Below are 15,489 nucleotides of genomic sequence, written 5' to 3'. Positions count from 1 at the left end.
TGCTACATCCCAAAGATTTTGGACTCTTGTTTTCATTTTCATTTGTTTTCATGTAATTTTTGATTTCTTCATTCATTCGTTCATTCGTTCATTCATTCATTCATTCATTCGTCTATCTCTATAAAGACTTTATTTTTAAGTAATCTCTATACCCAAGGTGGGGCTAGAACTTAACGATCCTGAAACCAAGAGTTGCATGCTCTGCGGCTGAGCTAGCCACGTGGCCTGACACATTCATTATTTTTGTTTTGTTTGTCTTTGTTCTGACTTTAGAGAGAGAAAGCACAAGTGGGGAGAGGGGGGAGAGGAAAAAGGAGAGAGAGAGAAAGTTTCCTTAGCAGGCTCCATGCCCAGTGCAGAGCCTGACACGGGGCTCAATCCCATGACCCTGGGATCATGACCTGGGCTGAAATCTAGAGTTGGATGCTCAACCAACTGAGCCACCCAGGTGCCCCCCATTCCTTGTTTTAATGGTATGTTATTTAACCCTCATGTATTGTACTCTTTGTAGATTTTTTCTTGTGGTTGATTTCTAGTTTCATAGCGTGGTCAGAAAAGATGCATGGTACACACTATCTTAACAACAGAAGTAAAAAAAAAAACCTTAAACCAGAATGCTTTTTCAGTAGCATATCTATTTCCATTCCTCTGTGTTCTCTAAAATTTTTATATTGTTGCTAATCATAGGTTAAGTTTTGTGTTCTTTGACTTAATATATCCTAAGTAGTTTCTTTCCTCTGTTCTTCAGCGATCAGTTTTAATGTCAATATAATATCATCTTTATGAATGTAGGCCTTTCACTTTTAGGGGGTTGTTAACCTTGAAATAAATATCCAGTAGTAAGATTCCTGAATCAAAAAGTATGACTTTTTTTTAAAGTAGATTTTTAAAGGTGCTACCAGGTATTTTACAGAAAGATCGCATTTGTTAATGTTGTCACTAACAGTGTATGAATATATCAGGTTTGTGTTTCTATTTTTGATGCAGTTTAAGACTAAAGTGTTGGGGGAAAAAAAAGACTAAAGTGTTGGAATTTTGTGGAGGGGAAAGGTGGACAGTCATGAAAAATTTGTCGTAATTCTAACACTCGTAATTTCAAGTATGTATCTCTATTATTCTTTTCTCAAGCTTGGACATTTTTCCTTTACATTTAGATTTCCTTTAAAGTGGAATAACTGATTCTTAGCCTTGGCAGCAGAACTTTTAGATCAATGTATTTGTCTTGCATATCATTAGTATCTGATCGTTTAGATACCCACGTATTGCCAGATCTGTGTTTACAATCTACTTTAAAGAGACTAGGGACACTTAGAAGTTCAGGCCCACAAAATGCTCTTTTTTTTTTTTTTTTTACATATTAATAACATACTGTTATTTATGAATCTGTAGTATATTATCCAGTCCTAAGCCAGTCTTCAGTTGGACATTTAACGTTTGATATTTCTCACTGTTTTAGGTGAGAGTTACGCACATACAAAGTACATTCAAATAATATGTTAGTCCCCATAAAATATAATAAATTCATAATCCCTATGTTCTGTATTGGCACAGAAAAGAATGAATATTGTTATATACATATTTTTATATGTAACCTCTGTTTATACACAAGAGCTAATAGGATTAGAATTTGTCTTGAAATTTGAATATGGGTTTTTCCTTTTCCCGGGAACTGGTAATACTTAGGATGGACGTTGTAAGCATACGTGACTGTAGGGTAGTAGAAAGTGGCGCTAAACCCTCAAGTCTGAAAACCTGGTTTCTGTTTCAGGACATGTCTCTGAACAAGTCGTTTGGCCTTTCTGGGCCATGTTTCCTTGTCCTTAAACTAAAGAATTGGATGCCAGCTCTGGAGTCTCTGTCTTAATCTGCCATTCTGTAAACAGAACACACACAATTTTACGTTATTTGTTTCAAAATCCATGGAAGCAAAAATAAATGACTTGACCCCTGCCCCCTTTTTTTCTCTTAGATGATTTTCTCAAGCCACAGATAAAAATGCATCCTGAGACGACAGTTGCTCTCAGAGGCACGAATGTGACTCTGAAGTGCACCGCAGTGAGCAGCAGCGATTCGCCCATGTCCACTGTGTGGCGCAAAGACAATGAGATCCTGTATGACATCGACATTGAGAATTTTGTGCGTTATCGGCAGCAAGCCGGAGAAGCTCTGGAACATACGAGTGTCTTACATCTTTTCAATGTGAATTTCACAGATGAGGGAAGATACCAGTGCATTGTTACTAATCACTTTGGTTCCAATTATTCTCTGAAAGCCAGACTGACTGTGAATGGTAAGGAATTTTGCTCCCTGATCGTTTTATAGTTAGATGGATTTCTGATGTTCAGTTTTTGGACCACTTAGCCAAGAAAATGAGGCTAAACCTCACACTTAAGGGGACATTTTACTGTTTCCTCTTTAGGGTTGTGGTAATATATAGACCAGATTACCATTTTGCTTGCTTACTGTCCCTAATTGCTCTTTGGTTGAGGATAAGAGGGGAATACCATGGCCCCTGGGAATAGGCTACATTTATTGTTATTAACGCTTTTGAAAAAATTGTTTTGAAATTTTGTGTTCTTTCTAGAACCATAATTTGGTTCTTAAAACTATGAAATTTATTCCTGACACTGTTCACATGGCTTTCTAATAATTGGGAGCATTTAGGGCATTTCTAGGTACAGTATCATTGTCTAAATGTAGTCACACAGAATCCTTTTTTAAATTAATGCACTTTTTCACTGTGTTGTTAAAAAAAAAAAAAAAGACAGTTTACTCTGTCACCAGATTGAATAACTAAAACATTTTGGGTTTTATGCAACCAAAAGATGTATTTGTGTCTTTTTTTTCTAAAGATTTTTTAAAAAATTTTAAATGTTTATTTTTGAAAGAGAGAGAGAAAGAGAGAGAGACCAAATGCAGGCAGGAGAGGGGCAGAGAGACTGAGGGGAGACACAGAATCCGAAGCAGGCTCCAGGCTCCGAGCTGTCAGCACAGAACCTGACACAGCGCTCAAACTCACAAACCATGAGATCATGACCTGAGCCAAAGTCGGATTAAACGACTTAACCACCCAGGTTAAGTGACTGAGCCACCCAGGCGCCTCAGAATGTATTTGTGTCTTCTATGTTGTTTTGTGAGATTTTTTTTTTTTTTTTTTTTTTTTTATTTATTTCTAGCAGAGAGAGAGAGAGAGAGAGACAGCGTGAGCAGGGGAGGGTCAGAGAGAGAGGGAAACACAGACTCTGAAATAGGCTCTGGGCTCTGAGCTGGCAGTCAGCACAGAGCCCGACGCGGGGCTCGAACCCACGAACCGCGAGATCATGACCTAAGCGAAAGTCGGACGCTTAACCGACTAAGCCACCCAGGCGCCCCTGTTTTGTGAGATTTTTTTAAAGCATAAACTTTATCATGAATTTGCCATGACTGCTTTGTAGGTGTTAGTTTGGAAAGCGCCATTTAGTATCTTAAGTAAGTATAGCAAGTAGTGAGTTCTAAAATACAGAGTTCAGAAAGGTTAATGGCCTTCTGCCTGCCTTGTCCCCATCAGAGAGATTAGGTGGATGTGTCAAGCTCTCTGGAAGAATTTAGTCATCACTGTGCTCCAGGTGTTCTAAGGTTTTGGGAGAAGAGGTGGCCTCTGAACTGGTATTTACTGTCACTCCAGAGAGCATGTCTTCTCAGAGAAATAGAGTATTCACAACAGTTGGTATTTCGCCTAACACATTCTCGCATGTATGTATGCATGTAAGTATGTGTGTGTGTTTTCCCACCCACCCACCTGCTTTGTTTTGGTAATCTTTCTGAGAACAGAGATGCCATCTTTCCTGAAGACACCGATGGATCTAACCATTCGCACTGGTGCCATGGCCAGATTGGAGTGTGCTGCGGAGGGCCACCCTGCACCCCAGATTTCCTGGCAGAAAGATGGCGGCACTGACTTTCCCGCGGCTCGAGAAAGACGCATGCACGTCATGCCTGAGGATGATGTCTTCTTCATTGCCAACGTGAAGATAGAAGACATGGGGATCTATAGCTGCATGGCTCAGAACAGGGCCGGAGGCCTCTCGGCAAATGCCTCACTCACAGTGTTGGGTACGTGTGCCGCCCTTGGGGCCCCTGCTCACCTGGAGCCTTTTTTACAGGGGTTCTGGTCTTCATGGAAAAAAAAAGTCAAAATTTTGAGATTTTAATTGTGATCCTTATGTCTCTGTCACTGTGTTTTGCCAATACATACAGGGTCGTGTCAGCCTAGGATACCAAAGGATCAGATAACTGAAATCTGTGAAAGTAGTCAGGGCAGAATTAAAGACCTTTATCATATGAATTGAAAATTCACATCCCTTTATCCTGTCCCTCTGGAAGGTTTCTACTTCATATATATATTTTTTCTCCTGTTCAGCAGTGAGTTGGCAGTTTTATACTGCTTCACAGCGAACTGAGGGCAATGTAATTGTTTTTCCATGATTTCATTATTTTTTAATATAATGTATTGTCAAGTTAGCTAACATACAGTGTATCCCTTATTAGTTCATTTTTTAAAAAAATTTAATGCGCCAGAAATGACCCATAGATGTCCTGTTTTGCTTCCATTGTGTTCCTCTTCTTCCTATGTTCTGGTAAAATGTCTTTTCCCTAAGAGTTCTGTTGACAAGCCTGGTTTTTTTCTTTTTTTTTTTTCCCCCCTTAGGTGAATACTTTTCTTCATGGGACTCAAATCAAAGGCATAGTCTGCTTTCTAGTTCTCTATTCCCCTAGATGTTAGATTTTTAAAGTTTGTTTACTTATATAATCAGAAAAATAAGTCTGTTGGTTTTAAAAATTTAGAATATACTGAAGATTAGAGAGAGTCACCAAAACACTGTTAAAGATTTTGGCATATTCTGAACTTTTTTTTAAAGCGCATTTTCACATAGTTATATATGCCTACTTCTTTCCTCTTAAATATTGTGTCACAAGAATTACTCTGTCATTAAGTCTTGAAAAAATACCATGTGGCTGTACTATACTCACTCATTTTCCTGTTAGATTTAAAGATCTTTTTCCTTTATTTTAAAAAATTACAACCAATTTTATAATAAGCATCTTTGTGTACAAGTTTTTGGCTTCCTTGCTCAGGATAGCTTGCCTAAGGTAGAATTAGGGAGATAAGATTTTTGAGGCTTTTGCTTTTCTGGAACCCTAACTTCCAGTCCTTCTACGAGCATATGAAAGTCCTTACTTATTTTATTAACACCTCATTTGTCTAATTCAATAAAAGAATCAGTAAATAAAATTGTTTAACACAACGCTTTTGTACATCTTTCTGTTAGAGACACCCTCATTTATCAGACCCCTGGAGGACAAGACAGTAACCCGAGGTGAAACTGCGGTACTACAGTGCATAGCGGGAGGAAGTCCTGCCCCTCGCCTCAACTGGACCAAAGATGATGGGCCGCTGCTGGTGACAGAACGGCACTTCTTTGCTGCTGCCAACCAGCTTCTTATTATTGTAGATGCTGGTCTGGAAGATGCTGGAAAGTATACTTGCATCATGTCTAACACTCTTGGGACAGAACGTGGTCACATTTACCTCAGTGTCATTTCATCCCCCAATTGTGACTCTGCCCAGAGTAGCATTGGGCATGAAGATGATGGCTGGACCACAATCGGCATTGTCATCATTGTTGTGGTCTGCTGTGTTGTGGGCACCTCTTTGATCTGGGTCATTGTTATTTACCACATGAGAAGGAAGAACGAAGACTATAGTATCACAAACACAGGTGAGTGGTGCCAGTTAACACCAATGACTTGGACTTGAGTCAGGAACATCATAGAGGATTTATCATAAAATATAGAAAGCTATGGAGCTTTGATACTTTACGTGTGGTAGAAGGAAGAGTTTTTTTTCTTAAAATGTCCTACTTCCTCCATATGATAGAACCTCTCTGATTAATAATTTTAAGAATTTGTAGACACTCCCCCAAAACTTTGCTCTCATAAACAGATTACAGTCTCATTCCCATCATAGCTTCCCTTTAGGGAAAGAGTGGAGCTCTTAGAACTGGGATCAGCCTTTCATATGCCTCCCCTGAAATCTCGAGAGAGAAGATGCTCAGTCAGATAGATGATGAGAGTTTGCCTGTGGATAAGATTTCAGACTTCCAAGTTCTGCTTCTTGTAGTAATACTTTCTTTTTTAATGTTGAGAGAAAGAGTGAACATGAGTGGGGGAGGGGCAGAGAGAGGAGAGAGAGAATCCCAAGCAGGCTCTGCACTGTCAGCGCAGAGTTTAACAACGGGCTCGATCCCACGAACTATGAGATCATGACCTGCGCCGAAATCAAGAGTAGGACACTTAACTGACTGAGCCACTGAGGCGTCCCTTAAAACGAAGCTCTGAAAAGAATTTTAGTGAGACATAGTTTGGGGGGAAATTCTAAGACCTGTCGGGTTCCTAGATACATAGTATTTTCCTGGCCAGGAGTATCAGAGTGGAACACATTTGCACAATAGGCTTCTGAGTGTTGGCCTCAGTCACCTAACTTTATTTGAGAGTTATAGATGTCTCTTTTACAGAGGAGCTTAATCTGCCTGCAGACATTCCCAGCTACTTGTCTTCCCAAGGAACGCTGTCGGAGCCCCAGGAAGGCTACAGTAACTCCGAGGCAGGCAGTCATCAGCAGCTTATGCCTCCCACCAATGGATATTTACACAAAGGCGCTGATGGTAATGACCCTTTGTTGTATATGCCTCCAATTTCAGCTTACATTGTTGAGTTTAATTTTCAGTGTACCGTTTTCCCCATTAACCTGAGGCAACATTTTAAACGTAAGATACTCACTGAAAACATTTGGCTGCATGCAAAATAGGGTGGAAATTGACTGAAGTCTTAACAGAGAAGAAAACCAGCTGGCAGAAAGGAGAAACGCATCCCCAGTCAAGGGATTGGCGTACACAGCAAAGGCGCCCAAACCAAAGTATTATTATGAGAAGGAGATGCTCTAGAAACTTTTTTTCAGGTGTCTGAGCCTTTTAAGGTGTGAGCACTCTTCAGATCATAGCCAGGGAGGTTTGGGTCTCCTGCTGGCAGGTTGGTACTAAGATTAGAAGGGCAGGGATGATTCTCAGCATATGTTGGAGGACAGCAGAGAGACACATGTTCCCTGATTAAATGAACTGACTTCTCGATACTACTTCTCTCCCTCCCTCCATCCTTCCTACAGGGAGCGACAGAGCTCAGGGAGGTAAATGTAGGGATGGAAGAATTGGGTTTGATTCCTAGTTCCTCTTTCCAGCTCTGGGACCACAAACAAGTTACTTAAATCTGAGCTTTTTAACTTCCTCATTTTTAAAATAAATAAGCAATATCTTAGTACCTCTCTTAAGATTTTCAGATCCCTTCAACAAATCTGTGTAGTTCTTCAAGTATTTCCAAATGAAAGGCCTATTCTGTTTGTACAGAGATTGTTTAGGCTGAATGTTAGCAGAATTTCTCTGTTTAATCAATAAATTGGATTTTATTTTGGCTTTCCATGGAAAGGGGGCTACTGCTACCATTTAAAGGTCTTTAAACACCTCTAATCTTTGAAATTGGTAGTCAGTAACACTGCTTTCTGGGCTAGACTAAATTACTTCTAGGTCTCTTTCAGTTCTAACACTGTTGCTTGGTCAAGAACAGTTAGTTGCTGTTTATTTCTCACTCTCTCTCCTGTCTTTTATCAGTTTTCAAAACACATAGCAGACCAGGGAGCTCATTATTAAACTTCAGTTCTGTCAAACACGTGAGTGTCAGGCAGGACTCTTGACCATCAGAGGCCTTCTCGAGGGGTACTTGTGGCAATGAGTGTTCCTTAACTCCCTGATTCACGAAAGGGAGGCAGGCTTTTGTGATGTCATCCTAACTCCTTGTACTCTGCTTTAGTTTGCTTAAGCCAAACATATGACTTCTAGCACAGTGCAGCCTTATCTTGGCCCTTGACTTGGGCCTGGCCTTATCCAGGTGGGACAGAGGTGGTTTAACTAGTATTCAAGAGCACGGGCTCTGGAGCCACAGTGCCTGAGTTCAGATTTCACCTCCTCCCCACAGCAAGGTGGAGGCATCTGTGAGCAAGTTAACTTCATTTCTCTTTGTTACAGTTGCCCCATCTAATAAATGAGGATAACCATAGTGCCGACCTCATAGGGAGATTGTGAGGATTAAGTTAGTTAATTCACAGAAAGACCGTGAAACTTTACCTGGTCTATCGAGTACGTGCTGAATCAGGGCCAGCTACGGTGATGATGATGGCAGCTGGTGAAGAAAGCCAGTGATTGGCAAAGCTGCTTCCTTAACTGAAGGATTCTTTCCTTTGTTGTCATCAGGTGGCACTGGTACCCGGGTTATTTGCTCCGATTGTTACGACAATGCCAACATCTACTCCAGGACCCGAGAATACTGTCCGTACACCTACATTGCCGAGGAGGATGTTCTGGATCACGCGCTGTCCAGCCTCATGGTCCAGATGCCCAAAGAAACATATTTGGCACATGCTTCCCCAGATGCCCCTGTCTTGGAGGGCCTGGTGTCATCAGCAGACAGAGAGTTGGCTGCCTTTCCCACCAACCATGAGAGGATAAATGAGAAGAAACTTCCCTTCACACAGATGAACAGTGGTAAAGGGCACAGCGTTTTTTGTTTGTTTTGCTTAGTTTTTACTTCTCCCTCCCCACTTGATTTTTCCTTCTGATTTGACAGGAAGCAAACATATTGGTGTAATGTAGTAATTAGCTACTGTTAGCTGGTAGAAACTAGAGCCAGAGATTTTTAGAGATTAGGGTCACAGAGAAGTCTGCATCTGTAGGATGGAAACAGCTTTTGTGGGAGGATCAAGATCACACTTCTAAAGCTCAGAAGCCGTATAGACAAGCTTCTAAAAGGTTTCATATAGGTGTCAATTTTTTCTTCCATCATTATTTACATAATGCAGATTAGAAGTGCTAAGGATATAATTTGGGCATAATTTGGTGGAGGTTTTTACAGAGAAGATTTAAAAATGATTTAAATCACTGTTCTCGCAGGTAAATATTGAATGTTGGTATCACTTAGCTGGTGTTTGCTTTCGGCTGGGAGGTATTAGGATCCAGGGCCGTAAGTGAGGAAGCAGTTTTGGGACCGTGTCTGCTGGCCCATGTGGCCCGGGAAAAGAAATACATGTTATACTGTGCAGATGAAGCGTTTGCTGACAACTTGGTCAGTAAAACAGAACCCCTTCTGGACCATGAAGGGTACTCCTGAACATGTCTCCTGTCCATCCAGGCTTCTCATCAGCTGTCACCCTCCTCTCAACCTGAAATGGAAGAGCTCAGGAAACTGGGGGCGAGAGGCAGGGCGGGGGTGGGGGGGAAGTATAGGTGCATCCAGGGGTGGCTCTGGTGGGAGTAAATGATCTGACCTGGGACTTTTAAGATATGTGTTTTTTTTTTTTTTTTTTTTTTCCTTCTTATTTTTAGCAGTATATTTTTTTAAGTGTATTTATTTATTTTGAGAGAGGAAGGAGGGGCGGAGAGAGGGACAGAAAGAGTCTCAAGCAGGCTCTGCGTTGTCAGCACAGAGCCTGAGGCAGGGCTTGATCTGACAAACCGGGAGATCACGACCTGAGCCGAAGTCAAGAGTAGGATGCTTAACTGACTGAGCCATCCAGGCGCCCCTAAATTTTGAATACCTATGCAACAGTTAATTAAGAAACCATCTCCAAAGACTGCTAAAGAGGATGCAAGTCAGAGAACAGTGTATTGTCACTGAAGTTCAGTGCCCGTGGAAGAGGTGTACTAACACTGAGTCTGTGTTCCTGTGTCTTGAAAGAGTTACACACATAGAAAAAACTTGAGTAAAAGCAAAAATGCAGTGCATCATTTTCTTAACTTTGGGGACATCTTAATTGTTAAGCCAGTCTGTAAGTGAAGAGGTGTGCAAACGAATGCGTGGGTGCCTTGCTCATTCCTTAACCGACTGAGCCACACAGATGCCCCATGCCCTGCTCATTCCTAAGTGGGGTGTGTAGCTCCTTTCTACGCAACGTGTGGTGTCAGCTTCAACATCACCTAGGAGCTTGTTAGAAATGCAGACCGAGCTCCCCCCAGACCCAGTGAGCCGGAGTCTGTAACAAGATCCCCAGGGTATTTGTATGCACTTTAAAGCTCTTTAAGAAGCACTGTGCCAGCTCTGTTTTCACTTGGGTTTTGTTTTTATTTCTGAGTGTTTGTTTCCAGAATGTTTGGCTAACTTTTTCCAAAATGCATTCCCATGAAGTTAATACAACTTCCAGCAACTGATATTTGGGGAAAGAGCTTACCACCGCAGTAGGTGAACGAGAAATGCATATTTTTGAAATCACGAAGTACAGATAATCTGGTTTAAAATTGCTGCTTTGGGTGATTATTTTGTTAGATTTATTGGCATGCTAGAAGCTGGAGGGAAATGAGTGTTTATTTTTAAAACATTTTTTTTTTAACAGGCATTTGTTGTTTAAAGACGTAATGGCTGCATTGAATGAGCAATTTCTGTCTGTGTGTCAAGCAACTTTCACGACAGTATGGATGCTATTTTAGTCTGTTTCCATGTGTCTAAAGAATTTTATTTTTAAGTTTTTGAAGCGCAGAACCACTAATAATAGATGAAAGGAGAAGACATGTCTCCTGGTAAATAATTGGTTAGGTGTGTGGGGTGGAAGGGCTTGGGAGAGCATGGTCCCCGTTTCTATTTTGTTTTCTTTTGTTAATTGTTGCTGAGAAGAGGGCAAGTCTGCATTTGCTCTCAGTGTCCTTATTCAGGAATATTGAGAGTCTCGTTTTTGGAGGATTTGGGTAGAAGAAAATTAAGTTTTAGACCATTCATTTTGAACTTCCGTTTGCCACTGATTATTGTCTTTCATTGTCAGAAACATCGCAGCGGCTTCTGTGGAGTGCAGGCAAAGAACGAGGCCCACCCCAGCCTCCCCTCCCCCAGCAGCCGGTGATGGAGTCACCGCAGCTCCATCGGAGTGAGGGGCTGGCAGAGAGCAGTCCGGACTGTTCCGTGTCCCCCGGACCCTGTCACAGGCTGCACGACCACACTTTTGACTTTAGTAGGACTTGGAACGTTCAAGACAGTTGTGAGGGCACATGAATCCCACTCCAGGAGGAAATCTGGGCAAAGACTCAAGGTAATTAATTTTGTATTTACTACCTCAGAGTTCAGAAGAAACCCCGAAGTCAGCATTTGCTTTACCCTGTCTGCAGTTCCATCTGACCACACCAGGGTGGGCTGGGCGTTTGTTTGGGCTTATACCTGATGAAGAAGGGGCCGTGGTGGACAGAAATGGGTAATTTCCATGTGCAGAGGGAAATACAGAACGAACGTGCCTCCTGATGGTTCCACGCGGATGTGCCCGGCTGTGCATTGCCTGTTAGGAAGAGTCTCATTGCTGCTTAACGTGCCGGATTGTCTCAACCTGTGGAATGATTCTGATAAAACACCACTGTTCTGTTTTGTCTTCCAAGGGATACAAATAACTTTGGAGCCTTCTGGGAAGCATGTCTGGGATTCTTCAGTGGTTTTAAGCTTGTAGTAGAGACTGGGCTTTGATATTCAAAGTCTTTGATAAGAATCCCAGGCTTGACCATTAACCATATCAGTGGGTGTTGTATTCTTGTGAATCTTTTTTTTTTCTTTCTTTTTTTGGTCCCTATCGCCCAGGGATCTTATTGTAAATACATGTGCATTTATAAATAATTTTTGTATTCATTGACCGTATGTGTTGGCTGCATTGTAAATATTTTTGATATGCCAAAATTATATATAATATCCAATTATAATATTGACAGCAGCTTCTCAGACCACAGACAGATTTTGTATAACTTGGTTTAGTGAACCTAAAGACTTTGCTAGTTTAAAGATGTATTTGTTAAGAAGTATATGTAGAGGAGGGTACCTAGTAATTGCATACACACAAACACAGTCTTGGTGTGATTAACCACTTTCTTCATACCTAAAGGTTCATACATCTAGTCATTTGTTGTCTGTTGGCAGGTGCCAGGTCCTACTACCTTTCTAGCATAAAAAGACTCAAAAGACTAGCTAGCATTCTTGTTATAGCCATGTGCACACAGACAAAGGAAATTTTCTTTTGGGAATATCTTCTTTCAGCAAAGTACTTTGTTGATGAGGAAACCAAAGATTGCTTCTTTTCTATTTTTTAAAAATACAGTATCTCTTCTGCCAATGCACAGTATATCTTAAGGGAAGAGTGCTTTTGGGAGTCGTTGAATGTACATAAATTCTTATACTGTAAAGCTTTAGAGTGGTCCTGGTTTTGTACAAGTGATTATCTAAGCCAAAAAGCTCTCTTGAATTTCTGTGATAGCAAAAAGCTTTCTGTGAACAAAGGTCTTCACACTCTAATGGAATGTAATGGTCCAAAGTTCTTTTTTTCTTTATGCTTTCAGATTTCCTTGTCTAGGCTGTCAGATTCTGCCCTCTAAACCTAGTGAATGCTAGTTACGTCCTGGATAACATCCATCCCTGAAATCTGTTTTTAAGTTACTACACATTTCAAGGGTTCTAAACTCATATAATATCTTTGCTTTTTGCTGAAAGTTGAATTCCCACTGATACTCAATCCTCATTTTTTTTCTCCCACAGACAGCAGCACCTCTTTAGCTGTTTCTCCTGCCAAGCCTTCCTGTCTTTCCTTTTTAAACTGTCAACTTCTGTGCATTTTTACATTGAGCTGCTTCAGTACCGCCAGTTTTCTGCCCTCCCAGTTGGTGGCTCTTCTTCCTACCAGGTTTTACTGTAATCTGTATGGGACTGACTGAGAATGGGAGGTGGGATTTCATTCCCAGCTCTGCACCTTACTGGCTGTGCAGCTGGGGCGAGTCTCTTCACTTCTCAGCCCGATGTTCTCATTTCTTTTTTTTTTTCCCCTTAAATAGTTTATTGTCAAGTTGGTTTACATAACACCCAGTGCTCATCCCCACAAGTGCCCTCCTCCATGCCCATCACCCCCCCTTCCACTCCCCCCACTGATGTTCTCATTTCTGAAATGAGGGCGTTCTGCTAGCTAGCCCAAAGCCCTTTCCAGCTGTAATGTCCTGTGAATCTGTGATCCCTCCAGGAGCCAAGGAGGATTAGGCTACTCTAATAAGAAGCTGCTTTCATGGGATGTTTGTTAGAGTAACGGGGTGGTGCTGCTTCCCCTGGCTTGAGCCAGACTCCCTTCCTCCGTAGCAGGGGTGACAGCGTGAGAAATGCTCACGACTAGAAGAAACACTCTGCTTTCAACCAGTCTCAGCAAACAAAGAATCTTGACTCGAAGCCACCAGCCGCCCTCTCTGAAGCAGCCCTGGAGGCCAGTGCCACAGCTGATTTGTGGCTGGTTTGTGACCTCCTCACCTTTCCAGTATATTCAGGGTTACCCTGTAACTACCCTGTACTCCCCCTCAGTTTCTGGCAGACTTTCGTGAGTGAAAAGGTATAGTTAGAGCAAGGCTCTTACAGGGGACAGGGCCAACAAGCAGGCTGCAAACCAGCATCCCAGAAAACTTCGAGGACATGCACTGGCTCCGCTCTGGCAGTGGCCCTGCTACTCCTAGGACTGGTCTGGTCTCCTGAACAGCCGGGTTCTCCCTTACCTCACTTAAGACGGCTGAGATGCCCTCCTAGATGGTTGCCTAAATAACCACAAAAACAAGTCAAGGTTTTATTTAAATTTGAAGAGCCTTACCTCTGATCTTAAAAAAAATAATTTAATAAATTATTAAATAATTAAATAATTAAATAAATTCTAATCTTAGGAAAAGAAATTCCTGAAATTTTTCATTATTTTGCATATACTTTTGACCAAGAAGTGATCTAGCCCTCTCTAGTAGTAGACAGAGTTAGTGGCTCATCAGGGTTTCTTCCCAGTATGCAGTGTCTGCCTCATGCCTCTTTAATCGGTGATGTGGCAGAAGCCAGGTGAATCAAAACGCCAAGGGAAATACCCTCTGCCCCTCACCCCATTGTTAGCCTTTATCAGTAGCTATACATAAATCCTCTTAATTTGTGCCCCTCTGAGACTGACTCATCAAATCTATCTGAAGAAATACCATCTTAAACTCCGTGCTTTCCCTGCACATGGTTTACACCTAAGCCTTTGGCTTTCTGTCATTCAGCAGCTGCTAAAGTGCTTTCCCTAGTGTGCAAGTTACTCTGTGGGATGCACAGTGTCAGAAACCCTCTAATGTGCCATCTCAGAGTGTTTTATGTGTATTTTTCTGAAAGGTAACCTTAATATTTAAAGAGTTGCCTTCACACCGCCCATTGATGGGTTATAAAAGGAACAGTAAGATGTCAAGCAGCTTAGACTCTGTTCTCCATTTTCCTAAGGGATGGGAGATACGATCTAAGTCTTTAATTACTTAAAATGTTGCCGTGAAATGGGATGAAATTCACTCTTTTTATTCCTGAGGACAGGGGTTGTACCTGCCCCCATTCTGTGGGACACAAGTTACAGGGAAGTGCAGTATACATTTGCCAGTAATTTTGTATGAACTAATTCTCTAACAAATTTATCCAATAACTGGAATAATCAGCGTTTTGTGCGGAAAGTATGCTCAGAAGCCAAATAATCATTGGCTCATAGCATTGAAGAAATTTCTACGTTGAGAATGGAATATGGGTGAGACGACTTTTAGGACTCTCTCAATTTTATTGTTGGAAATTTCCAGAAGCAATCTGACAGTCTGAAAACTTTTTCCTTCAAAATCCTTCAAATACAGTAAGTATAGAGCACTAAAGGAATTTTTTTCAACTAAAGAGTTTTGGTCTTGGGTTGACAGAAGGAGCCTGTTCTGTGTTAATGGCTAAAACTGTGAAACTCTGGGCTCATTCTTTTGCAGAAATCTATAGAACTAGTTACTAACACAAATGGCATTACCATAATAAAAACTTTAAAAGCCTTTATAATGTATTACAACCGTCCTTTTTACTCTTTAATTTTTATTCCTGTTTCTTCTTATCAGCAGGACTCCAGTTGAAATGGGGTTGGAATTGTGGCGTTCACACCCAGTATTTTACCCAAGTGTGTTACGGCCTTTCCCAAAATAATTATAATAGCCACAGAATTGCCAGAAGGTAATGGAGCCACAGAGGTAAATTTACTGCCGTTTTTATGCTACATGCTCCATTTCTGAGTTTGCCTCTCAGTGCTGATTGCAGCACTGGTAATTGTGAAGCAGCTGGGCCTTACGAGGTTGCGCTGAGAATTTTGGCAGCCCGCAAGGAATGGCTCGTTCTTCTGTGACATGGCCTCTTTCCCAGTTCAGTCTGGCACACGTTTTCCCCCTCCTGCTTCTAACTTAGAACTTTTTTGTTTAGAGTGCAGTCTTAATTTTTTTTCTTTTTTGGACAACTGCTTGGTTTGTTGACAAAAATAACAAGTTCTGAATTAAGAGATGTATGTTACAAGCTGTTCTTTACAAAACGACACCTGCAAGCCCATAAATCATCTGA

General features: G+C 41.4%; 1 protein-coding gene across 5 annotated transcripts in view; it reads left to right on the top strand.

Moving 5' to 3' along the window:
• LRIG2 (leucine rich repeats and immunoglobulin like domains 2) overlaps nucleotides 1–11,821 on the top strand; it is a 59,940-nt gene extending 48,119 nt beyond the window's left edge. For 3 of the 5 annotated variants that reach the window (XM_039249089.1, XM_039249093.1, XM_039249094.1), the window contains 6 exons: nucleotides 1,970–2,290; nucleotides 3,811–4,092; nucleotides 5,310–5,759; nucleotides 6,555–6,704; nucleotides 8,340–8,630; nucleotides 10,895–11,821. In XM_039249089.1, the coding sequence (XP_039105020.1) occupies nucleotides 1,970–2,290; nucleotides 3,811–4,092; nucleotides 5,310–5,759; nucleotides 6,555–6,704; nucleotides 8,340–8,630; nucleotides 10,895–11,121 (1,721 nt within the window). In that variant the 3' untranslated portion in view covers nucleotides 11,122–11,821. The remainder of the gene's footprint in view (nucleotides 1–1,969; nucleotides 2,291–3,810; nucleotides 4,093–5,309; nucleotides 5,760–6,554; nucleotides 6,705–8,339; nucleotides 8,631–10,894) is intronic. The other 2 variants (XM_039249092.1, XM_039249090.1) reach the window with 2 other exon arrangements.
• Nucleotides 11,822–15,489: the final 3,668 nt, after the last annotated feature.

Source organism: Hyaena hyaena, unplaced genomic scaffold, assembly GCF_003009895.1.
Source record: "Hyaena hyaena isolate Hyena2069 unplaced genomic scaffold, ASM300989v1 scaffold_330, whole genome shotgun sequence".
NCBI lineage: Eukaryota > Metazoa > Chordata > Mammalia > Carnivora > Hyaenidae > Hyaena > Hyaena hyaena.
Note: the sequence above shows the minus strand (reverse complement) of the source record. Positions and strands in the feature narration are given on the sequence as shown.